At 40.6% G+C, this 26,537-nt stretch overlaps 1 protein-coding gene and 1 long non-coding RNA gene across 2 annotated transcripts in view; both read left to right on the forward strand.

The window, feature by feature from the left end:
- The first annotated feature begins 2,916 nt into the window (after window positions 1–2,916).
- Window positions 2,917–26,537, forward strand: part of ARHGAP18 (Rho GTPase activating protein 18) — an 84,107-nt gene continuing 60,486 nt past the window's right edge. The window contains exon 1 of the mRNA XM_026039261.1: window positions 2,917–2,963. Within this exon, the coding sequence (XP_025895046.1) occupies window positions 2,920–2,963 (44 nt within the window). The 5' untranslated portion in view covers window positions 2,917–2,919. The remainder of the gene's footprint in view (window positions 2,964–26,537) is intronic.
- LOC112947231 lies at window positions 8,496–10,237 on the forward strand. Its single transcript, XR_003249373.1, has 2 exons — window positions 8,496–8,805; window positions 9,676–10,237. It is a non-coding gene; the product is annotated as an uncharacterized LOC112947231 (long non-coding RNA).

Here is a 26,537-nt window from a genome sequence, read left to right on the forward strand (position 1 = left end):
CTTCCAAAAAAAAAAAAAAAAAAGTAAATTTCAAAAATATGGGGACTAAATCTCACGTAAATGCTAGAGCTCATAATGACAACTGCTGCTACAGAAGCCTCTCAACGCACGTTGTTTCAAGCTACACGATTTAACCCTGCAATCTTCTTTTGCCTGTTCTCTAGTTCTGCCCACAGACTGTGCTCATTCTCTAGCTTTTATTCTTTTATTACCCTTTAAATAAAACTATTTTATGTATTGGAGCACGATATGCTCAAGACATTTCGTAGCTCCTATATTCTCCCGACACTTAACCACATAATCCATTTTAGAGGCGGTGGCGAACTCTTCTGTCAATGCTAGGAGGGTATTTTGATGAAATGTTGATTTCCTGGTTTTATGGACATCTCTTCATTCCACGGGCCCTCTTCACGCCACGGACCCTATCCGAATCCTTTCCTGAGGCTACCCGGTGCAGCCAAAGCAGTCACTTCAAAGGGCAGCAGCTCAGGCTCAAATTCCTTACCAATAATTACACCAATTACACTGATCTTTTTTCTATTTTAATGACTCTCCCGACTTTGGTCATAGTTTGCTGCTTTGTATACCCACAGGGAAGAATGCACGCTGAAAACGTAAGAACGTGATAGCATACAATTATATAAAATCAATTAAGTACTGTAAAAGAGAGAACATACAATGATACAGCTGGGAATAAACCATTTATTAACTAATGGGATTAAGAATTAATTTCCTCTTTTCTGCAGCTTTTTTCTGGATTGTCCACTAAGTGCGACCAAGTACCTTAGGTTTGCTCTTTTCACTAGCATGGTGAAAACAGCAAGCTAAATTAGTAGGCTAAATTTTCCATTCTTAGAATGAGTAAAAAAAAATCTAATGGGCAGCTTTCTGCCAGGAAAAAAGGCTGATTGCAAAAAGAAATTATTTCAAGGAAAACATTTCTTTTTTTCTTGTTGRGATTTGTTGACAGAATGGTATCAAAACACATATGTTATCTTGTTGATTATTGAATTATGCCAAAATATGTTTAAAAAAAAAAGTCAGATAATGGAATGAAACAAACCCACCAAACTCCATCAAAATTAGTTTGGAAATTTCAAAGTTGTAAAACAGATTTTCCAGATTTTTGTTTTGGGCAATGTTTAAATTTTTGTACGGGAAAAAATACTTCCAAATTTTTAGTAGGTCAACTCAACTTTTAGTCTAATAAGACAGTTCATACGTTATTCTGTACTCTGGTTTATAATAATAGACTTGTTATATGACAGCTAATTTATATATTTTAAACTTTTTTTTCAGATCAAATTTATTATGTGAATGAATAGCAGCCCACATTAGTAAATAAAGATGAACTAGTAAGAAAGAGCATTTTTTAGCACAAATATGAAGGTGAAAAGGAGGATCACTGAATAGGAAAAAAAAAAAAAAAAAAAGAATTTGTTAGACCTGTTATGTTAGATCAGCTATAAGGAAAACTATCCATCTTGCTCCAAAGATGGCCAAGAATTGTTTAGGGCAGATTAGGGTGTAAGAACTTTAACACAGTAAGAATTTTAGTATAATGAAGGGTACATATTTTCATATAGAGTGAGAAAATATAGAGAATAGAAAACGAATCATAGAGAGTAAAACATGACATTAATGAAAATAAACTTGAGGATCTTGGTTATAAAGCATAGAGAATGTTACAAGCAACAATATTAACCATTAAAGACCTATTGCAAGTGTATCTACATTAACATGTTTAGAGAATMTTTGTATTCTGATTTATGAACAAGGACTAAACAGTTTCTTTCTCCCAAGTCTGTCAAAAAGGCTCAGTCGGAAGAGATCACAGACCACAGCAAGCCACGAGGTGAGTTAAATTTTTTATTGCTTATTCACACTTCTAACCAGTTCTTCCAAGAAAAATTGCAATGCACTTTAGAGCACCCACTCTTCTTCAAAAGAGCACCATGAGTGAACAACTTGCAGGTACAGCCTTGTAATTTATGTCAAATAGTTGATTTTTGTCTTTGTGGGACTAGWAATTTGTAAACTATCCATGGTCCCAAACTACTTCCAGGTGATCTAGGAACATTTTATGTTCTTTTGTTTCTAGATGTTCTCTAACTTGAATGGTACCAACACAGTGAAACACTTGGTTAGCACAAGTCTTTACTCAAGTCAAGCAGTTGAGATGGAAAATATGGTATATGTAGCTGTTTGCAACCTTCCCTCTGACTATTTATGATGTGTATTATGGTCATGTTTTACCTRCCCTTGCACAAACTACGATTTGAAGGTGCTTGTCTGGTTCAGAGCCTGGGATACGTGCAAGAAGGGGAGAATAAGGCCGAAGGAATTAGCTCAACTTGGAGGGCAGCAGAAAGTTGACGGATTTGCAAACCTGGAGTCACCATTTCCATCACCTGCCTTGTGATCGCCTTGTGTGACCTTCTGTGTAACGAAGACCACAGAATTTTCCCCATAACCCCAGTCAAGCACATATAGAGGTTAGTTACATATGCTTTAAAATAGGGAGGAACCCACTCCCACTGTATCAATTTGAAGAGATGCTTTATGAGAGTCTTTTTTCGTGTTTCACGACCCTCATTGCTACAGAAGAAAATACATTTACTGCCRCCTGCTTGGATTCTGCCTGGATTTCTGCAGCTCCTGCTCGAGCCCTTTGGCTCTTGCTCCATGRGGGGCCCAAGGCCCCCTGGCCAGGGTCCCCCTGCGGGCGCCGCGGCCATCGCTGCACTCGCCACCCCGCGCCCACGGCGACACCCCCGCGCCAGCTGGGAGCGGCGGCCACCTCCCCACGGGCCGGGGCTGTCCCCACGCCGGGGCTGCCCGCTCCGCCCCGACACGTGATGGCGGCGGCGGGAGGTGGCGGCCCCGGCGGCAGGGGCGGCTGCGGCTCCCGGCGGCGCGATGGTGACCGTGGTGACGAAGCTGGTGCAGTACCTGCACCTGAGGTAAGGGCTGCCGCGCCAGCACGGGAAAGCGAGTGGGAGGAAGAAGGGAAAAAAAAGAAAAAAAAAAAAAGAAAGAAAAAAGGGAAAATAAAATGAGAAAATAAAATAAATAAAACGGGCGGTGGTTGCTTGAGTGGCCGGCCCCGCGGGCGGAGGCGGGGACGTCCGGCGGCTCCCGTGCCCGTTCCCGCTCCCGTGCCCGTTCCCGCTCTCCTGCCCGTTCCCGCTCCSGTGCCCGTTCCTGCTCTCCTGCCGCCCCGTCCCGCTGGGTTTGGGCGCGGGAGCGCGCGCGGCTCTCGCGCGTGGGGGGCGCGGAGCAGGGTGCGCGGCGGCGGCCCCGGCGTTTGGCGGCGCACGCGAACGCCTTGTGCGGCCCCTTGTGCATCAGACGCTCAAAATTGTAAAGAATTATTATAGAAATTACCAACAAAGTGCGTGCTTATTAGAGGGGGCGTCTTTCGAGCCAGACATTCAGTTTGTAGCAGCAGTGATGTGTTCTGTGGGACGTTTTCACTTAAGGCTCATTATGCTTGGGCATTGATTTAATTACTTAAATATTGTTTTCTGCGTTTGCCGTAGGAGTGATTGCAAAAAAGGACAGTCAATTTTAATATATATTTTATATATTTATAGCTCTGGATGTGGTTTCTAGGATATCTGCTCTCTACATGTAATGATTCTTAAAATAATTGGGCATAGCTTGTAGAGACAGGTAGTATCCCAACTTTTGAACCTAGCCATATCAGTGGGATGTTTAACTGTTGAAACTGTTTAACCTACTCTGCGAGCACCTGGTGACCTATTCAGACACCTCCAGAGCTGTTGCTTACCAAAACACAGGGTAAAAGTTTTCACCTTGTAAAACAGACTGCAAGACAGATTTTTTTTTTTATTGAGTAAATTCTAGTCTTGCATATGAATACATCCATTTCAGCACTTTATGTATGCACTCATATACCTGAACAGGAAATGTGCTTTCATATGGCTCTTTCCATTGTCTGATCGCAAGCAAATACATGCGAGGTCAATGTGTCTGTCCTGGGTCTAACTGAAACCACTGCTCTAAATTAATAAATTTATTCACTTTCGTGTGCTCACTTTTTCCCGGGACAAATCAGGGAGAAGTTCAGAAGAAGTCTCGGCCAGTTCCTTATCACTACCTCTCTCTTCTTATTATAAATAGTAGTTATTTGCTTAGCAGCATATTGCTATTTATTTATTCTGAAGTCGAGCTTAATGTTTCTGCTTGCTATGTAAGGACTGAGYGGGGGAAAAAAAGAAAGAAAAAAGGAAAAAGAAAGCCCTGCCTCCTGTGAATCTGGAAACAGCAARCAAGTGCAGCTAGATAGGGAACTACTCTAAAATGATAAAAGTATATCCTGGACTCGGCAGTCTGATGATTGCCAATGTTTTGTAGGTATCATAAGAAAGGATGTAAAGAGGCTAAGGGGTTTATGGAACTTGCAGGCTGGATGTGCATGGAGGGGAAAAGGGGGTGTGTATATCTGAAAATTTAACAGAGGTGTGTTGGGGGCAGACACAGTGGCCTGAGTGAGGGTAAAATTAAGTTACTGTAGCATTGAGTGGAAAGGGTCAATAAAGTTGGAAGAGATTGTAAATATTGTAGGCAACCTTCGCTTTGATGCAAGAGGCAAAACGATCAGGGATGTGGCTGCAAAGGGGCCGCGTAAAGGCAGCGGGCTGAGAAACCAAATTATTACAGAGCAGAGTGAATAGTTTCTATTTATCAGAGCTAGAGAAAAGGAGAGGTGCTGCACGGAGCGTTGCTGGAGTGGGGAAGAGTGGCAGTATCTGAAAGAAGAAGCAAGCAAAGCACAGCAGCGAGACCAATCGCGCTCTAACCGAGCATGGATCAGGGACGGCTGCCCGGTCGTGTTTAGCAAGTCTGCCCTTAAAATGCAGCCCCCTTAAAATGCCCTTAAAATGCTGCATGATACCCCTGCCCCTCACATCACCAAAACGTGGCAGATTGATCATGAGTCCGACACGAGCAGCTGCACTTAGACATTCCAGCACATTTATTCGATGCCTCCGCTAGCAAGAGACCTGCAATGTAACAGTGAACCCAGAAGACAGTAAAACACAAAAGAGACTTTGTAAATATGAAACTGTGTGAGGCACTCTTGAAATACTATAAATCATTTTAAGGTTCTGCCATAGTCAAATGAATAAATTTTGTGCTAATATGTCATTCAAAAAAGATATTTGAACCTGGAGAACTATTTTTAACAGTACAGTTTATYGAAAGGTTATACTGACAGTAAAATGTATGCTGTGCAGCCCAAACCCTTACTGTCATCAGATTCTTTCCTATACAGCATTTCTAAAATAGTGTCCTTGCTTGAATACTAGAGGCAAATATATTGAAAAACACTACTCATCCTTGCTAGAAGACATCAAATAATAGTGCTTGGTCTCTGACCCTTGTCTTGGCTAATTATCCTTTACAGGGGATGATTCTGTATCTGTTTCAGTCAGAGGTTGGTTCCCGTGCAGCACAGTTGCAAAGTTGTGATTAGTTTCAGGAAGACAAAGGTGTGCTCCCTGGGTGGGAACTGACACGCTAAGAAAATGATGGCAAAAAAAAAATCTCAGCAAGGTGAGATGTTTTTGTATACTTTATGTAATTATCTGTTTGTAAATAATGGTTGCGCACCCTTTGAAAGCGGAATAGTTTGCAAAAAAATTAAAACTGATGGATAATCGTGCTTGATAACAACAGACAAAGGAGACAGCAGCAGATKGAACAGCTCTGAAGCACTTCAGCCAGGGACACAAACTGAGGACAAAGACATGGACACACGAACACAAGATGCTTGTGAGAGGAGTCACCATTTGGATGCTACTGTCCAATACTATTGGATGCTACGAAGTTGTGAATCGTGCTGCAAAAGCTTGAATTAGAGCCTGGCTATGTTAGGCACAGTTTCTGTTTTAGGAGATTTAAAAATCATTAAACTACAGGGGTGGAAAAGAGCGAACCCAGACTTGAAGTGCTTTTTTGAAAGTTCAGTATATGTTGCGAGTTAATAGTTTTTTATAACTTGCCTCATGTGAAATGAGAAGACTGCTAGTTGAAGCAGCAATAATAGGATATGCCTTTTTTGGTTTTTTGTGCAGTTATAAGATTTATAATTTTATATTCGCAATTTTTATGTCTTTAAAAAATAGGTCAGCAAGTAAAATACTTCTGTTAAAATTGTTGATCACATGTTCCTTCAACTCTGAATTCAGCATCTTTGCAGACACCTAGAGCTCTCACTAGCTCATTACATGAGCMTGGACTTCAGGATCTGCTTTTCAGATGATTGACATGATCTGGTTCTACAGGGTCCAGCCCCCTAGGAAGCAGCTTCTGCAGAAGTTTGGTGCCTCCCCTAGAGAACCTTCATAACTGGGAACCATCATAACTGAACCACTGGGAACCTTGGGAACCATCATAACTGCTGAGACCGACTGGGTGTCCTTGCCTCTGCTGTCCTGGGAAGTCTGGGCCACTGTGGCCAAGCCAGGTGTGCAAGCAAAGCACACGGAGTGGTGTGAGAGGCTTCAAGAGAGGCCATTTATACAGTCTACATACTATTTGATGGCTCATTATGACATGCAAATAATCTTCCTGACCAGTTCCTGGTCTTTGATTTTTTMGGAAAGAAAATCAAAGGTATGACACTAATACATAATTTTATTTCATTTATGAACTTGAACGCAGTTAAGATTTTGGGAAACATACACATTAAGGAATGTTGACTTTTGAACKTCTTCATTTTATTTTACAATCTTAAGTGTTTCTTTAACATAGCATAAGATTATCTTATTTAGTGTAATTTATATTGCTTTTTCCACCCCCATGTAGGAACATATTGTGGGGGTTGGAAATGGCTATTTAGTTCTTAGAATCCCATCTTGCGGCTTATGAAAAAGCTACAATCTCCAATCCTTTTGTTAAACATGATTTTTTTTTTAAAAAATTAGGTCTTTGCCTATACGAGTCCTCTGTAGAACCTTGCTCTAATTTTAAACTCTTACTTATGACTAGCCAGTTTCTTTGCGTTTCTTCTGTGTCAGCGTTATCCGATAGCCTGGTTGGATCTGTCTGTATTTAGTATCTGTGTTTATGAGGTGACTGAACAGCAGTTTTATCCTTGCTGCTTGGTTGCTCCCACTAAGATGATTCACTTCCCCCCTTGTTTCTAAATATCTTTTCCTTCAGCATTCTTGCAGAATTTTCACATTATTGGGCTCAGCGTAAGAAGTGTAAAATTTCCCATACCATGTTTTTGTTCCTTCCAGTTATATCTGTTATGTTGATCATCTCTGGTAATACGGCGTCACTTGGGCTGACAGGTATTTACTTACTTCTGAGTTATTGAAACAACTCACCTGGGAAATCAGTGTTTGGGCCAGGAGATCATCTATTGCACCCAACTTCATCTTATTAAAATTCTAATATTCTGCTTCCACCTTGGATGTGATGATATTTAGTGTTATACACAAACTTTCAGTAGTCGTCCGGCTTTTGCTGTCATTCCTCCTAGGATAATTGAATCCAAATGTTCACCTTTTTTGAAGAGGTGCAACACCAAAATTGTCATCTCCATTCCATCCTTATTGTGTTACAGTTTCACTTCTTTCTCTTAATCTTTTAAAATATTTTAAGAGTAGTATGTATCTCAAAACCTCAAGCTGGAATAAGAGTGCATCCAGCAGTCTTCATTCACTTAAGCTTATCTGTCTTTTTAGCCAAAAAAGGCCACTATCAGTCTTCCGAAAGAGCCTCGCTCATGTCTTGGTGAATGTTTCCTTTCTCGCCGTTCTGCTCCATGCGATGACTCCTGGTAGCTGCACACGTTTGAGGATTCAGAGCCCAGAGCACATGAAATGGAAGCTCCTCAGGCTTACTCCTCACCATCCCCTTTCTCCTCCTTTATTTTTTCTTCTACTCAGTGTAAGCAAGTGAACCTGAGCCCAGGGGAGGGAGCACAGCTAAGGGAGGCCAGTGATCCCATAAGCTAGCTCTGCAGTATTCTACCTGTGCTGAAGTCAATAACGTTTACCTCACCAGATACTTTAGGGGTTTTGTGTTGTTGAGCAGTGTTGTTTTGCAGTGCTGGAAAAGCAGTAGCTGCAGTTATCTCCTTAATCCTTCTTGTCATTGCCCTGTGAATAATGACATTGTGCTACACCTGCATACACCRTCATTCCCCTGCTCTTCCTCCTCATGTCCTGATTTCCTCCTGTCTTCACACGTGTAGCCCCTCAGCAACAGCCTTGTCAGCAAAACCAACTGCARTAAGTAACTGAAATGCTTAATATTCCCTTTTATTATTTGCCACAGCAGTGGTCAATAAAATCATTGGGTGACTCCTGTTCTGTAGTTAAGTATAAATTTTTGGAAATGACTCTTCCTTTGTACTTTTCAAAGCCACCTTCATAATGTCTGGCCAAAAAACAAGAAGCTGACGCAGTCCCTGGCATCCATCAGTTTGGAGGGAATGGTTRTGTCACTCTAATAAATTTTCTCTCTGCAGCACAAAGATCAAAATGAGAAGCRGTGCTGCACGAAGGAAGCTCTGAAAGATCAGAGATTTACAGCAGGAGCTGGAAGTACAGAGGAAATTGTTAGAAAATCCACCCAAGAAAATAATTTAGGCGAATGCATTTTCTCTGCCGGAAGGCAGCAGGCCAGAGCAGCACTGAGCCGCTGTGTTTCTGAGCTGCGGGAATTTGCACAATTATCAGATGGGCTAATCCGAGACCGAGTCGTTTTATGGATCACCGATGGCCAAGTCTAGCGGTGGCACTGCGAGAACTCGGCGACTGTGTAAGAAAACTGGGCATGGTTGCTGTTGTATTCTGTTTTATTTAACATTGCTCTGCAAGTTGAAATGTTAGTAGCTGCTCCCGTGGGGAATCTCCTCGCGCTCTGATCAGCGCCCTGTGGTGACATCAGGGCCATCACAGGTGGCCTCACTGTAGTTTCTGAAGCAGAACCAAAAGGCCAAGGAATTCACACAAAATAATGAGACTCAGTCCTACTTACCATGGCTTACACATATCTTTTCCTTCCTTCTTTTTCTGTGTGATTAAAATTTCCTCTAGCAGGAATTAGAGGTTTATCCCTCACCTCTCCACAGGCACAAATCAATACTCCAGCTCATTCTGTAAGGCAGCCTGATACTTAAATTTTTCTCCCCCCCCAAAATATTTGTGCAGCTTATTTCTAGCTTATTTGTGATGAATCTGATGGTCAGAATCCAGGAGTAACTGTTAAAAAAGCTGGAGTCATATTCTCACCATTGCATGCAACTAATCAGCATTGCAGGTATGCAAAGAAACGCCGTTAAAGAGACATTGAAATGCTGAATCCCATAACTGTGTTAATAGCCTGGTGAGTGGCACTGCATTAAATGTTTAACTTGTAAAGGCAGAAGCCCCCAAACCTCAGATATTTTAATAAAAGCCTTGTTTTATGTGAGCCTGGAAAATTAAAAATATTTTTCCCTTATCTTTGAAGAGTCACATGCGTTTTCCTTGGATGCAAGGAAGTGGTAGTGATACTCAGCTTTAAGTAAATATTAATTGCTAAAAATACAACACAAAATAAATGTAGCAGAAGCATGTGTGGAAAATCTCAGCTTGTGTGAATGAGCCCAAATTACTCAAAGCTTTTTTTTTTTTTTTTTTGGCACAGGAATTCTGGATGCCTCAAATAAACATTTGGCTCTGTCGGCTCTGAATAGGAGAGTCAAACATGTAGCTTAAAAACAAACAAACAGTCTGCATTTACTATTAAACTAAGTGGCAAAAAAAAGACCTTCATTAAGAGGAACAGCTGATACAGGAACTGCAGAATCACAACTCTCTTCTTGACAATTATTTTGCCTGATAAAATTATTAGAAGTGTTTTTAAGTGTTTAGTTATGAGAAAGCTGTTTACTGATGCATTTATAGGAGCTTACTGATGTTCTAATTATTTGGAAATACATTGTATTAAGGAGTTTTATAATTTATTATGATGGACCTAAAAATGATAATAAGAGTAAAAAAAAAGGCTATGGAAAGCTGAGCTAAGTAGGTTCATTAGATCAAGTTACAGTTTGTAATAGAAGGAAGTCTTGATATTCAGAAAAATGAACCAGTGGTTCAGTTCATGCTTTGCAAAAATGTCACATTAAGGCAGCTAAATGGTTGGGATATTCATCGCTTGGAAGTGAATTGCTTCAGATGAGGATTCTGGGATCTGTAAGATTACTCTTGTTCAAGTAAGGATAAAAAGTGTGACACTCAGCCCTCATAACTGTATATATACTTCAGTAATACTGCTGTGATGTTTAAGTTTGGATGTAAAAGTCAATATATATAGCCTGTATATGCAAATAGTGTTCAGTGAAAAAAAAAAGGTAGACTGCTTTTAAATACGAATTCTAAAACAAATTAACACCATTAAAGTACTATTGTCCATGAAGTACTATTACTTTTTTTTATTTCTCTTTGCCTTGAAGCTGTTGGATCAATGTTTACCTGAAGTTCTGTTGCACGATACCGCACTTAAGAGCAATTAGGGAATAATAGAAGCCCAACAGTCTTTAGTGTTCCYGATTGTTGAAAATAAGAGATTAATTTACTTAAACGGCAGTAAGGTGGGTTATTTTGTGCTTCACAATCTGTAGAGTTTCCTCTGCAAGGAAGTGACTCGCTTGGAGTGTCTCACCRGTGGAATGGCCACCGACCCGGCTGTGGGCCAGCCTCCCCTCAGGCTCTCGGACCCCGCTGTGGGCCAACCTCCCCTCAGGCTCTCGTCGCGTGGGAGTGTGAGTGGTCCCCACARCCAGACAACAAGCAGGGAAGGGTGTTTTAGAACCAGTTTCAGCCCATCTCCAGAAATTAAATGGAATCTGCTAAATGACGATGTTGTGGGACCTTCTCCCCCTCAAATTCCTGGGTTTGGCTCACTGTGTTGCAGGCTCCTGTGTATTTTTCCCGCAGGGAATTTTAATCCTCTCTAAGCAATTTTGGTCTTCTGCTCCTTGCAGTAGAGAAGCATATGGTCCAACTTTTGGTGGCCAGCACTAGCTACAGATGAACATTTTTGCTAACATTTTGCTATTATGACAGTAAATGCAGTTAGACCTTGACATAGTGAAAAAAAAAGATAGCCCAGCAGGGGAAAAGCACGGGCTCTTTAGGAATTAGAGAGTGAATACTGGTTAGTAATTATATGTATGAGGCAGAATGGTTTATGTCGCCAGTAATCTTTAAAGAGTACCATCTGCCTCTAGCCAAACTTAAGAAGTAAACTTAATTTGCAAAAAAGCCTGCCGTGGGTAGCTAAGTCAGTTAAAGGATCAATTTCTAATAAAATRGAAGGATTGGGCTATGTTATAATCCTTGGAATCGCCTGCAGTAGGAAATGAGTGCTTAGGTTTTGTTACATGGCAGTCTGCTTTCTGCTAAATGAGGCACCCGATGTAGTCTTGTTGAAAGAAAATCTAGACTGTATTTGAATGAAGAGAAAGGATGAATGTTGTCATAATAGTAAATAACTTATGACAATGCAGTTAATAAAAAATATATTAAAAACTTCGCATTGTTAAATATAATAATAATGATATGAAGTACATTCTTTGAAGATGAGTAATTTAAAGTATGAATGATGAGTGCATGCACATGTGCGTACATGTTACCATACAAACAGAATAAAGCAGTACCTTCAAGAACAGCATGCTTGAGTAAATGTCAGTCTGAAGTGTCTTTCTCTTCACACGAGTGCAGAGCTGCCTTTTACTCCTCAGCAAGAAGAGTTTGTCGCCAGAGAAGCCCCTCAGATGTGCTGGATTTCCCTTGCACTCTTGGCCTTACTTAGGATTTTTTCACTGCGCGGAGTGTGGGTTCATTTTTAGTTTGGGAAAGAGGAAATTACGTTGACCTGTGTGCTGTACATTAAAGTGCACTAAGGATTGCTCTGTTCTCTTTCAAGATGTCTTTAGAGCCAATGGAGAGAGATCCTTTTTAATGTTTTTGGTTTAGTGTTGCTATCCATTTAAGGGTTTACAAAAAAAAAAGGCAGATTTATAGTTCCTTCATGACACCTTTGCTAAAGGAAACACTGCATCATCTGTTAAACTGCTAGCTAACAGTGGATAGTTTTCTTACCTAAATCAGAAGTTSAGGGCAGTGTCGGGGTTTTGCCACCTTCAGTCGTCTGTGCTGAAGGAAAGCCTCTGTTAACACTTATGCAGTAGGAGTAGGATGACTTGGATTCTGTAATCCCTCCTTTTCCACTGTTGGCATCATGCTGCCTTCTGACAACAGCTGTTTCCTTTTTAATCTAATGTAAAACTTCTGGGAGATTGTTGCTTACACTAAAGAAGGCGGGATGATCCAGACTGTTCTTTTTGTTTCCATGAATGCGTTTCATTACGGCAAAACCCTTTTTAACGTATAGCTCTATTGCATTCAGTATGGGCTTGTTTATTTTTGGCGACACCCAAAGAACAAGATGTGTTCCGCATCAAAGCTTTTTTTAGTTGTATAATTAGGGACATGCCATGTGGGACAGCAGAAGCTAAAACTTGTCATGAGAAGGAAGCAGGCTGCTGGGTCACATTAAAAAAGAAAACAAAGAAAAAGAAGAAAAGGAGTAGGCAGTGCATGTTGTGACACTGCAGTTTGCACTCCTGGCAGAGGGCCAGTGGGAAGTTCACAGCCTTTGGAGCTTCTGGAGCTGGAAGATCCTGCACTGGAAGTAGGCAGAAGGCTGGGACATCTGTCTTTCCTGCTACCTGCTCCTTTTGTATCATGAAATGACATTTGGCTCAGCCTTTTCTCAAGCTTCAAGTTGTAGAGGTAGGGTAAGCTTAATGTCTGTAAATACATTCATGAGGATCTTATTTGGACTTATCTTATTTGGATTGTTTAAAAATAAACTCTTATAATTTAGCAGTAAAATAATCCTTCTGAATTGCTGGTGCTCAGAAGAAAGCAAATGCTGGAGTGAAGTGGCAGAATTTAGCCTATGGATCCTGTCCTTTAAGGATGTTTTCTGAGTTGGGAAAGTCAGTAAAACGCAAATGCAGGTAGAAGGGGAGAAGAAAGTGGCATATGTCAAGTCAGGCAAATAGTTGTGTCCCTTTCAAGAGCATAAACTCCCAGTTGAAGTATCCCATGAAATGCTCTATTCCAGCGAAAAATGCTTTGAATAGCCGATATGGATGTGCACATTTACAGAGACCAAGACAGCAAAAGGTTCCCGGACTGCATCCACAGTTACCAGCATTATGTATCTACAGTCTCTAATCCATAGGAAAGGAGGGGAAGGATTATGTGAGTGTCAATGCTTGCATCTGTTACGCTCTGATCAGACAATTAKTATGAGCAAGCCTAACTATTAATGGCAGAAATGCTGAAAACCAGCTCCTAAACTTCGAGCAGCCAAGCTCCCAGCATGTGCCAGGGGAAGGAGGATCATGGCTGAGCCCTCCCCAGTGCAGGAGTCAGCAGCTGTTGAGAGGGGGAAACAACACTTCTCTGTGGGACATAAAATGGTCAGATTGGGACTGTCTCCTAATAACAGACGGAGAGGACAAACAGTCTTATTCTGCCATCTACACTCTCTAGCACTAGGGAAAGCAGAATTCTTTATCTCATGTTTGAACATGATGATTTCAGTGGTTGAATAAGTGAATTGTCTCCAGTGTGAGCTCCGTATCCTGGACTGCATGGGCACAGAGACAGAGCTTCTCACTCACGTCTAGAATCAAGCTCTGGAGCCCGGGCTGCCACMTACTTGTAATTTAAAGGATCTTGGGACACACTCTGGTGACATTCATGCTAGGAATGTTAGCTTAGCAAATCACTGGATTATGCAGGGTGTMTTAGCTGCTTTCAGTAATGTGACTTTGCATGCAAATAGGATGGTTGGAACAAGATAAAAAGACTACAAAGGCAAATAGGTAGAATGAAACGTTGCAGGCGTTTTTCTGACACTGCAGAATGTATAGTGTTTAGCGATCAAAAGATAGGGACCCAAATAGGGAACTCTCTGCTTGTCACGTTAGAGACATACTGTGTAAAGTGTATGTGATACCACTTTTAAGCAGATGAGTTCCTGAAAGCATTCTCAGGAGGCTTTCATTAATTTGCAGCATCTACGTTGGTTTAGTCTGGCCATTCACAGGATGCATAACCTGCATAACCACAGGATGGTTCAAGTTGGAGCATTGTCTCTTGTYCTGACTGCCACTCGCTGATTGCCACTGAAGAGAGTCTGGCCCCCTCCTCTTGCTGCCCTCTCTTGAGGTATTTATGCACGTTAATAAGAGCTCCTCTCAGCTTTCTCTTCTTGAGGCTGAACAGGCCCAGCTCTCTYATAGGACAGATGCTCCAGGCCCCTGTTCGTATTCACTGCTCTCTGCTGGACCCTCTCGAGAAGCTCCACGTCCCTCCTATASWGGGGTGCCCAGMACTGCACACAGTACTCCAGGTGCGGCCTCACCAGAGCTGAGGAGAGGGGCAGGATCCCCTCCCTTGACCTGCTGGCAACACTCCTCCTGATGCAGGCCAGGATCCCATTGGCCTTCTTGGCCACGAGGGCACACTGCTGACTCATGGTTAACTTGGTGTCAACCAGGACTCCCAGGTCCCTCTCCGAGGAGCTGCTTTCCAGCAGGTAGAGCCCTAATCTGTACTGGTGCCTGGGGTTATTCCTSCCCAGGTGCAGGACCTTGCACATGCCTTTGTAAAGGTMATTTTTAGGTCCCAGTCCCACTGGCACCACTGCCGTATAACACCACAGTCAAATAACCAATGGGACACCCTGTGGACAGTAGTATGAACAAGATCATGAGTTCTGGGAATGTATGTGAATGTAATTTTTAGAAAGACGTAGGAGCTGTTAATCTATATAGACGTTTTGTAGTGACAAAAGTTTTTTTTTTTTTTTTAGAAAGTCTTCAATTCAGAGTTCTACATAGCTGTATTACCCACCTTAGCAAAATGTGCGTGGGAGCTGTTGTTCTGTAGCTCAAAATATCAGCAATAAATTAACGGGCCGAAGCGATGCAGAGGATGCCTTTTTGTCCATTGACATTTTTGATATTTACATTTCCAATCAGTGCATAAATAACAACAGATTCCCCTGACTAAAATGCTCCGTTAAATTTTAAGGACATGTTTATTTTGCTAATACATAATTCACTGAATTAAGATAACATTGAACATCCACTGTGAGGTAAAAAACTTGGCCTGCAATTTAGAAAGAGGCCTGTGCTGTGCAGATAAGTGCCCTGACTATGTTAATTCTGAGTCTGAAATGTTACAGCTACTGGGGTTAGAATTGAAGAATTGCTTCATTTCTGCAGTGGAGGAGCAAGCCAAACTGTGCATTACAAGATCCAGATTGAGAACTGAGTTCCTGGGAGGTACTTAGGACCACAGTATGTTAAAAACAGCACAGCTTTCATGCAGCAGTTAAGTACCTAAGCCTAAGGAGAAGAGTGTGTTGYCAAGAAGTTCAGCAAAGCCACTCAGCAAGTTAATGTGGTTACTTTTTCAAAAAGATAGTTTTTAGAAAAATGTAATGAAGTTTTTATTGCTGCTCTAGATAATCATGATTTGTTATTTTTTAAATCCTTCATACACATATGTGCTGTCACAGGGAATCAGCATTGTTTTTAATTGCAGTCCATTTGAGAATGAAAGTAGCCCTGCTGGACTGGACCAAAATGTCCATCCTTGTGGCATCCTCAGTGCTTAAAGAAGCCTCTAAAAGAGCTTTAAGCAGGGCTGGCCTTGTGATGCTTTTGCCAACTTGCAGCCATATGAGGTCGGGCAATTCCTGAGCCAGATGTTCTTTTTATGTGTTTAGTAACATTCAATGGATTTCTTTTCCATGAACGTGTCAGGCCTTGCCTACAGCCATGTAGGCTTTTAGCTTCCACCACATCTTGTGGCAAGGAATTTGGCTGCGTAATTACATGGTGTGAGAAATGCCCCCACCGTCTGCTGGCTTGGAACTGATTCCTCCTCACTCTCCTGAATCCCCCTAGTCCTCGTGCAGGAGGAAACACTGACTTGTACATTGATCCATAATTATAGTGGCTGCCAGCAGTATTGGTAGGATGGCTTCTATGAGCAAGGTATACCGAATGAAGCCCTGAATTAAAAATGGTATTAATATAGTTTAAATATGAACATAGTTTAAACATAAGCACAGCTTCCATTGTTTTTTATTTGGTGTTGGGTAGAACAAGCCTGTTAACTTAAAACTACTGTCTATGTATTTTAGATTGATACATACTTTATTATTGTGTTGTTTGCTATGCCAGAAGAGTTTGCTGCATACCTTTCGGGTTTAAAGACATTTTGACATACTGAGAGTATAGAAAATGACACTTTTTTTATATATTTGTAAGTATATGCCCAGTCTCCTGTATTTTGGTATATTGCCATTATTTAATAGCACGTAGCTCTGTATTTCAAAACTGTTGTACTCTCCAGACCCAAAAATGAATAATATGAAAGACAATRCAAACATTAAATCTTTATGTTTTGACATTTGGGCCCTTGTAAGGCAACTGCTGTGAAACTTCATTTTAAAATATCAGTCTTGCCTTTCATGAAAGTACTTACCTGCAGTCAAAAGAATGAGAAATTAGGTTGACTGAAGTAGTTACAGCATTCTGAACTGAATAGTTAAGTGCAGAAAATTCCACTGACTCCAGCAAAATATGTGAAGCCCTTGGAGGCTGGTGTTCATGGTGGCAGAATATGACAACGTCCTAAAGTTATTACCATTTCACAGCTTCYTGGCAGTTAAGAAATGATGTACTTGCTTCACGGGGAAAAATACAATTCCACTTTTGCCATGTAACAAGTACTTTAGGCAGCACTCAGAACATTTAAAACTATTATGGCTATATACTGTAAAATATATTTCTGCAAAACATTACAGCACACATTATACATTGTGCTGATTCCTTATGAACATTTCTTCCTGTGATTGCTGTAATGAAGTGCACTTTGCATGGATTATGTCTGAGAACCTAATGCTTCCGCAAATAGAAACTCTCAAACTCGAGCTATAAAATGGAAATAATCTTCAGTCTGAAATCTGTTGTAATCATCTTTTACAGCAATTCTGTATTAATTTCCAGTGATTCCCCAAAGTAATCAAAGGGAAAAAAATGTGGCAGGGAAAGAGAAAAAAAAAAAAAGAATGATTTTGTCGGCATTTTGCATTTTTCCCTAGTTATTTTATTCATGGAGACACTCCTGAGGAGCTGCCCGGCTGACTCAGAAGCAGCATGCAGGTACATGGCCTCTGTGCTGAGGCTTTGGTGAAACCACAACTAGCATGCCCGAGTTAGAAAAGCTGGGAAAAGGATTAAAGAAGTTACAATATTCCTGATCAGGATATGTCTGTACATGCAAATGCTGAGTCAGAGATAATATTTGGAAAGTATTAAGAGTTTTGTTTATTTATTTGAGCCATAAGCCATAAGTTGCTTTTGCCATGTTTCCTAATTTGTCTACAGCTCATCCTCTTAAACCTATATTATATAGATATTCTGTGGCACAGAATAAAGTTAAGCATATCTAACTTTTATATGAACAGTACTTGATTGGTGCTAATGCAAATGCAATTTAAATTTCCCTGTAACCATTTTGGAGAAAATTGTGGACTCCTGTGGAGCGGAGGTGTTGTTGTGGCTGAAGCTTTTGTGTCTCAGCTAGCAGGTGGCAACTGGATGAAAGCTCCTGCAGATGTTTATGCCCCTGTGTTCTTCTGTAAAATGTTCCAAAACAAAGGTAAATTGAATAGTGCTAAATTCACTGCAGAGCAGCAGAGCTGATACTGTCAGATGTATCTTCTTTGTAAACAGTGCATTGCACCAAATTTCATCATCATGCATGCTCACATGAAAGAAGAGGCTCTTTTCAACAAGAATTTGTGAAATCCCCACCTTAAGTTACTGAAAGCATTTACTTCTATGATAGTTTTAAAGACTATAAATGTTAGTTTAGAAAAGGAGGTAAAAAAATAGTTTTGAAGCCAACACAGGGATTATTAAAATGTTTAGTAATCGTTACTGCTCAACAGCTAATATACTGATGAAAAAGTTCTGCATTCAAAAGACATCAATTTTTAAAAAAATTTAGATATGCAACTTTTCATTAAAGAAAATTGTAACTTTGTCTCATATGCACAGATTCCCATAATGCAAGAACACTTTGTTTTTTATAGTTAAGGAAGGGTAGAGAAGAGCACCTAGTGCTTGCTCGTATCTTGAGATAAACCATTCTCTGAAGAGAAAGCAATGTCTTCATGAAAATTCTGGTGACCAGATTTGAGGGACTTTTGGTAATTTGATTGTATATTTAGCAAAAATGCCTGCGAGTGCATGAAGATGTGCTCTGATCCTAGGAAGGGCTTTCCATCCCTGTGGAAAATGGGTGCCTCCGCTGATGCAAGTTAGAAGCCCCGCTACACTGACGCTAAAGTGACAAGGTCTAACCTTCTTTCTGGAATTGGACAGAGCCCTTTTTGGCCATTTTGTGCCAGAGCAAGTGAGGAGAGGCACATGCCCACGCAGCCAGCACAGCAGCAGCATGGCCAGGACTCCCACGGACGCGAGGGATCACCCGCTACTGCTCCCCATTGGGAGCAGGCACCGCTTCCTACGCCAAGTCCTGGTGTCCATCATGGGCACGTGTCCTCAAGGGCAGGTTGTCCCTTCGCCTTTTGCCTCCTCTGCAAACAACCCCATGGCCCTGGCGTGTTTGGGGCTGAGCTCTCGTTCGTTATTGACCATCTTTATTTCTGCCAGTGAAACTATGCAAGTCACATCCACTGGGATGGAAATCTCAGGAGCTGTGATCATAGGTGCCCTCATAATTTTTATAGATATTATATATAGAAGTATTTTCCCTCTATATTCATACTTACATGATACTTCAAGTTCTGAGGGTTTCTCTAGTGGACCTGTGGTAAACAGTGTTGTCAGTAGTGTGAGTTATTAAGTAGTAAGAAACTGTATTGATTTGAATCAAAGTAAATCTGACCAGCCATTTTTTGTGAATTTCTTTCAAGTGAATTATAAACATTCTGGTTTTCTTGCAGAACCTACACAAATTATATCCTGATGTGGGCAAATTTTCAAGTGGAGCCTTTTGTAAAAGCAGCTATTGCCCCCCAAACACAGAGCACTGGTAGCACAGTCTTGCCTTGTGCTTGGTAGCTTAGTCTTGCCTTGTGTTTCTGCAGCAGTTTCTGAACTTTGCTCTACAGACCTGACCCCTCAATCTGTTTGYAGGCAGGGATGAGCGAATTAGTCACAGCCAACAATTTATTACATTTACTCATTTGTGACTGACACAGGTGTACCTTTAGAAGAGTGTGGCGTTAGAAGCAACAAATTTAATGGTTTTGTTAAAATTATCTGTGACCAGAGGGTGTAACTATGCATCAGCCTAGAAACACTTAAGACCTTTTAATTATTACGAGGCACACTGTGCTGTACTACAGCTGTAATTTTGCTTTGAGTTTTTACAGCTCTTGCTGCATTCACTCTTAAGGAACCAGATCAGCACATACTTATTTATCGTATAATTTAATTCACAAATATTCACACTAGTTTTCCCGGCAGTTGCTGTTCTGTCATGTTAGCTACATTTTGAATGACTCTGAAGAGCAAATCAAAAGCAAATAATCAGTCTTATTTCTGCAGTATATACTTGAGACTTTCGTTTACTGAAAATTTGTCTAGTCCTCATTCCAATAACTTTATTTGAAAATAACCACAAAACCCAAATATTATACACTTTAAGGCTTAATTCAAAACTGCAAGTGCTAACCTTGGACTTAAAAAAAATATGCAAAAGACTTGGTCAAATAGGTCAGTTGTGTTAGTTGATGATTTTTTACAGCATAACAGCCTGGTAAGCTGATGAAAAAATGATGATGATAAAAAATATGGAGACTTCTATTTATCCCATCTGATTTCTCTCTGATACCTACAGATACAGTTTCGTGATATGACACATCAAACTGGAGTCAAGGCATCACTTGTAGTTTAAGTATGGTACCTTTCTTTGGGGTTTTAGTGACTTTTCTGGGAAATACAGTTTTGAGTTGATACAAACCATTTTTTTTTAATTGTGTAGAATTCAGAAGATTGTTTGAATTAAAAATAGCAAAAAATAATATTGCTTGATATATTCTATGTTAAAGGCTGCAGAATTTGATCTTAGTGTGAGAAACATATGAGAAAATGAAAGGTGTTTTGTTTGGGGTTAAAGAGAATGACCCGAAATGAAGATTTTTGTTCCTCATTTCAATGAGAAAAAAAAAAAAAGAATAAAGAAAGAAAGCTTTGGGTTAACATGAATCGGAAGTCTTTGAAGAGATTTTTTTTTTTCACATAGCTCCTGAGTGATTTCAATTCCAGCCTGTGACAATTGTTTCTTCCACTGTTGTGCAGCACTTGTCAGCTAGTGGTGACATTTCTGCATAGCTGTGGCCTAGCCAGTTTAGCATTCGGTCGCAGTTTCATGAGCTTTTTGAGTAAACTGAGAAAAAAAAMCACTCCTTCACGGCTGCTGCATTTTTTGCTCTACCAGATGTTTCTGTGCTGCAAATTCAACTGTGAGTCAATCTGCAGACTACAGCAGAATTAGAAGGATTACAAACAGAAGCGCACTGAGCCAAAATGCAGATAGACTTAGAGAGCCTTTGAAAGCTAATGGCTTCAACTTCCCAGCCAGATGTCGACTGAAAGATCTGTTCCGGCTCCCCCTCAAACCCGCTACAAAGCAGCCGAGGAAGCAGCTGACGTAGACAGTGAACCTGAGCAACCAACACAGTATTCTTTTTTCTCAAAGCAGCAAATTGTGCTGTTATTTTCAAGTAGGTTCTCCAAAATTATGCTGTTATTTTCAAGTAGGTTCTCCACGCTTGCTAGCTCCATCTCTGAGTAGATCCAACCTCACCCATTCAGGTACACTCCAAATGCTGGATGTTGTGTTTGACCTCCTGCCTTGGCAGATAGGACAGGAGGAGTTGTGAATTATGGGAATAATGAGTTCCTCTTAGTTCCTTCTTCCCTAATGGGTTTGACGTTGGAAAGACAAATCCAGGATTTTTGAAATTCATGGGACCTCAGTCTCACTACAGAACCCTGAAGGCCACCAAGGCAGCCTGTGGATGTTCCTAACAGGAGATGTCAGAGTGACCTTCCTGTTGTGCTCAGGTGTTCAAGCCGAGCAGCAAATCGGTTCAAACTAGATCATATTAAGATATGTTCAAATCAGTCACTGAAGGACTGCAAGCAGCCTTGTGACAGAGACGCTGGTAAAGCTGATTTTTTCATACTAAAGTATTTTTGATATAGTCAGGAAAGTATTTGTAACCTTGTGCAAGACTCCTAGTTCATCATTCGGGACCTCCATCCTCAAGAAAGATGAGTTCAGATAGGAACAGATACTAAAACAAATGGCAACAAGGATGAGGAGGAGGATAGATGATCTCTCTCTGAAAAAAAGCAAGACACAAAAGTGTGTATCTTATTTAATGCAGCAAAGCTGCTTTTGAAGGGGAAATAGAGCTGCCTTGTATAAGTGTAATATAGATTGAACAAAAACATGAGATCTCATGTTTTTCTGTTTTATTTCATTTTCATGTACCAGTAGAGTACATCTACTAGCACATTGAGAGAGCTAATCTGGGAGAATTAATAAGGCCTGGGGCCATTATGTTCTGAAAGGACACTTATTTCTTCGTGATTCTGGTAACAAGCTAAAAAGCTGAAGTTATGACTGGTGGTGTACTTAAAATGATAGTTTATAAAGTTAAAATTATATCAAAACTATCTCAAGGGAAAGGGGGTATTCAAAGACACCACTGGAGATCCCTGTGTTCCCAACACTGATGCTGACTTTTCAAGGGTGACATGAAACTTTGGTTGTAACWTTATGTTTTCCTGAAAAGTCTTGTACCTCATGTAGAGACATTGCACTACATTTATCATTTGTTCTCTATCCTTGCCATGTTATCTCTTTTTGACCATGCACCAGAAGAAAGTGAGTATAGGAAAAAAATGCTGTATTTTTGGGGTACCTTTTGATACAGTTTGACAAATGGTGAGATAATTTTCATACTATTAGCCCTGTTATATGGATAGAGAAAAGGAGGCAACAACTGATGTGAGGATGCACAACAAATCCATGTAGATCAGTTACCATTGCAGACACTGGTATATCTTTGGATAATTCAGCAGCTGTCTGACCATGGGCAAAAAACAAAGAGGTGAAATAGGAAGCTCAACCCATCTAAATTCCAGGTGGTTTCTGCAAGGCAAGGAGATGGGCTGCACCAGTGATTAGTGMTTTATCTTTCCAAACTTTATTAAATTATCAAAGCAGCCACCAGAGTGCACCAGAGACATTGCAGAACAGCATGCAAGAACCGGGGAACTGTGCAAAGTGTCTCTGCCTCTTGTTTTCTTTCTTATTAGGGGAGTAAATCAGCTGCTTAAAAATGTATATGGAGGAGAATGAGGGAGAAGGTCGAAACTCTCAGAAAGCTYGTTATCTCTGCCTTTGATGTTCAGGGACACAGTAAGCTGATCTAAAACACCTCCTACATACCAGTACTGTACATCGCAAAGTACCAAACAYTCCACACTTTATATGCCATATGGTGCACATTTTAACTTAATGATATATTGTCTTCCGTATTTTCAAAGACAACATAAAAACATTGAAGGTGAAGCTTATCTAACAGATGAGGACATTTGCAAAGGACTTACTTCTTTGGTCTCCTTTTCAAATCAGTGGAAATAAAGTATTTTAGAGCATGATTCACCTTTTCAGTTTTAAAGTGGACATCTAAAATACGAGGTGATCTGAACCCCTGAACTTGCATTTCTTTGTGGACTTTCATAGCGTAGGTGTAGACATCAAGATTTAAATAGCAGAAATGTATGTAACCTGATATTCCTTTCTATCTTACTACTAGCACTGTTCATTAATGGCTGCAGAAGAGTATTCAAGTATATAGTTCTTTATGCAGCAGAAGGGATCAATTCATGACGTATTAAGCTTGATAAGGGTTAGACTTCATCTTCCAATATAGAAACATTTCATGCCTTTTCCATCTGTTAGCTGGAACTCCAGAAAAACAATTTGGGTAATGAAGTGCTGCCATTCAGTTTGAATGTGGACTGTATAAGTGAGCTATTGAAATATTTTTTGATCTGTTTAAAATCTATCGGAAGAAATTTTGCCTGAGATACTGTCAGAAGGATAAAACTAGAACAGTCCGCACCGCATCATTAAAGCTGTACTCGGTAAGTGTGGCTGAAGTGCAGTTGTGATTTCCTTGCAGCACTGCACTGGTTGTCTGAACTCTTTGATACTGGTTCCGAAGGGATTTCTGGTTCTCGGTGAAAATATTTCTTTGTGGTAGCAATGGTGAATTGCAGGCTCACCTGGACTGTTTCATSCAGCCAGTGCTACCTTGTTGATAGCATTTTTACCTGGTGACAATCGATGCCTCATCAGGGAACATGGAATGCAAAAATCGCCCAGCATATGGAAAGCTTAGAATCATTGTGATTTTTGAATTTTTCATTTGAGGAACTTAAGGGAAAAAATTATATGCAGTGACACTGAAAAGTATATGTTCAACAAATATCTTACTGTGTAAAAACAGTGATAAAGGRTGGTACTGCTGAGAAGTGGTCTTTTCAGCAAATTCTTCATAAAGAGAGATAACATTAAGTACAAGAGTCCTATGTAATCTGGTTGACTGTGGCGACAGAGTATATTAGGTGTAAAGGTACAGCATGACACCATAATCTAAATATTTGATCTCTTGAAAGGATTTTTTGGAATCTGTAGGAACAGACTGATTTGCAATCTCCCTTCTCAGTCATACCTTTTTCTTTTTTTATTTTACTATGGAAAGCTATATGCCTCAAATAGTTGCTTCTCTAGTAGATAATAAATGACCTAGTAGATAATAAATGACCTTACTTTTCAAATGATTATTCCCCTATGTTTTTAAGAACAGGAATATTAACTGCAGGGTTAGTAATTACTGACTCTCTCATTGGTTTAGGTGAAACATTGACTCTGCTTGAACAGAATAGTGAAATTCATGTCATTTAACAGCACAAACACATCTGCAGTTCAGTTTGTCTAGCTGGCTCCACTGTTAATCTAGAGTAATTTCATCAAAGAATACTAAACTGTGCTGGATTTATGCCGTCATAACGGGACAGAAAATAATCCTATCAAGTTGTCAAACATAGTAACAAAGAAAGTGTGCCCAGAGCTAAGCTCCTAAATCTGCAGTTGTTGTTCAGCATGCTCAGCACATTTGAAAGACGTCATATTAAAGACAGATTTAAGAAGGGAGTCTGATGTTTTTGAGTTATCATTAATTTAATCTCTAAGCTTATTTATTAGCAGGAGTTCCTTCTTTCTAGAACCTTTTCCCACTCTCCTGGTACACTCRCAGGAACTTTCGCTCTCTCCTCTTGAGTGGTAAAACCTCATTCTGGGTTTTGTCACTSCTAATCTTTCTCCCCCCACTGGGGAAAAAGCATTCTTCTCATTTCCACTTGGAGTAACATTTCTTTGAATGGTCCCTTGAGACATCTCTTTGCCTGCATCCTTTTTCTGCAATCCTCTTTTTACAACAGAAGTACAGTATTATTTTGTGCTTTAATTTTGATATGTTTTAACATGCTTATCAAAGGAAAAAAAAATTCTTTGTCTTATGGTCTTGTAGCACCTAATATTCTGTTTGGACAGAGAGCTTAGAAAAGCACTCATTAAACACAATGTTTTAAATATTTTTACTTTGTCTTTCTGTTTTTTTTTATCCATTCTTTAAAGAAAATTTTACAACTAAGCACAGTATTGGAATGTAACCAAATAGCTGAAGATTTTTGAAACTGCCAGGTCCTAAGGATCCCAGTGTTTGTATTTTAGTTTTCTTGTTTTAGTTTGAAAGATAAAGATTGACTCCCTAACAAAGTAATTTTGTATTCTGCATAGYCTGTTCAGCAATTATAACATATGGGCATTAAAAATAAAAAGCCAAAGGCAGGAGTTGTAAGTGCAGTGACACTAGGTAGGAAGCGTGTTCTATTCTGCCTGGTACAGAATAGTGCAGTGCAGTTAGAGTGGGAGAACAAGGAAATCCTTTTTATAGTTTGACAGTGGTTTCACATCACTGTGCATGTGTGTGCATGCCGGTAACTTTCAATTGCACTGCAGTTGGTGCACAGGAGTACTTAAGCCCTTGCTCARGCCTGTAGCTGTGCCTTCTTCCTCCATTCCCCATGGAACTGAGCACTTCTGGGGAGGAAAAGCCTCTCCTGCATGCACAGCCCTGGAGGAGTCAGGTTATACYGAAACCCACCCCAGCCTAAGCTCTTTATATGCATCTGATATCTGCAGAATCAACAGCTATAAATATCGAGTGTGATCAAGACCGAGTCGGAAGGACAAACTGATCTTGCTCAAACACAGTGACAAGTTCTTCCTGTTCAATTCTTAGCCAGGGACAAATTTAAAGTGTCCCTAGGTCAGAATTACTGCGCTGTCCCTGCTTGACAGCTCRGTTCCAGAGGCGCATGTTCAAAACGCACGGGCTATATACGCTGTCGTTTGCAGCGTTACTGTTTAGGTGCAGGCTAGTTTAAATAAATGGAGATTTCTAACTCCAGCTGTCTGCATGCCCTGCAACATCTCACGTAGCCCAACACTTGTCAGATATTTAAGTGCATGCAAAGAAGTTATATGATTTTTTTTTCCCCAAATTCTAAAAGGAGAAAGGAAATGCAATGCAATTTGATACCGTAGTCAGTGCATTCAGTGATGGCAGCACCTTTAATGCAGACAAATCGAGTCCTCCAGGGAATGCAGGCCCAGGTAGCCCTGCGCGCTGCACACGCGCTCGGAGGGCAGCTGTGGTGGCCAGGGACATTGTGAGCGAGCGGCGGGCAGCGTGTGCGAAGCTGGCACCAGGGCAGCGAGGGCCACCTTGGCGTGTCCCCAAGGGAAAGGCCTGCCCGGAGCCTGTCCGTCCTGGCCATCCCTGTCTGGGAAAGGGGACCTTGGAGCTGCGGGTGGCAGGGTGGCCACGAGGCTGCTCCCTTGCCTTGTGTCCTTGCTTAGCCCTGCTGCTCATGTGCATTAATGCTAGCTTAGGCGTGGGGGAAAGCATTTGTTTTATAGGAAGCGTTAAAGCAAGCAGAGAGCTGTCTGTCCTGATTCAGTGCAGGGAGCAACRCACAAAGCAAACTAATGGAAGAGAAGGATTTTCTTTTTAAAACTGTGTTGGAATCTTAGCAGTCTTACAGTGATCTGTAATGAAAGTAGAAATTTGTGTGGCACACAGCAGCTGTAGTCCATCCAAAACTAAAGTTTTCAAAGTGCAGAACTTTATAATTCACTGATTCCTTCTTTATCTTTTCTTTCTTTCTGTCTTTGTCTTTCTTTCTTTCTCCTTCCTTCCTTCCTTCCTTCCTTCCTTCCTTCCTT

The sequence above is a fragment of the Nothoprocta perdicaria genome, unplaced genomic scaffold (assembly GCF_003342845.1).
Source record: "Nothoprocta perdicaria isolate Ctin4 unplaced genomic scaffold, notPer1 scaffold_226, whole genome shotgun sequence".
In the NCBI taxonomy this organism is placed as follows: domain Eukaryota; kingdom Metazoa; phylum Chordata; class Aves; order Tinamiformes; family Tinamidae; genus Nothoprocta; species Nothoprocta perdicaria.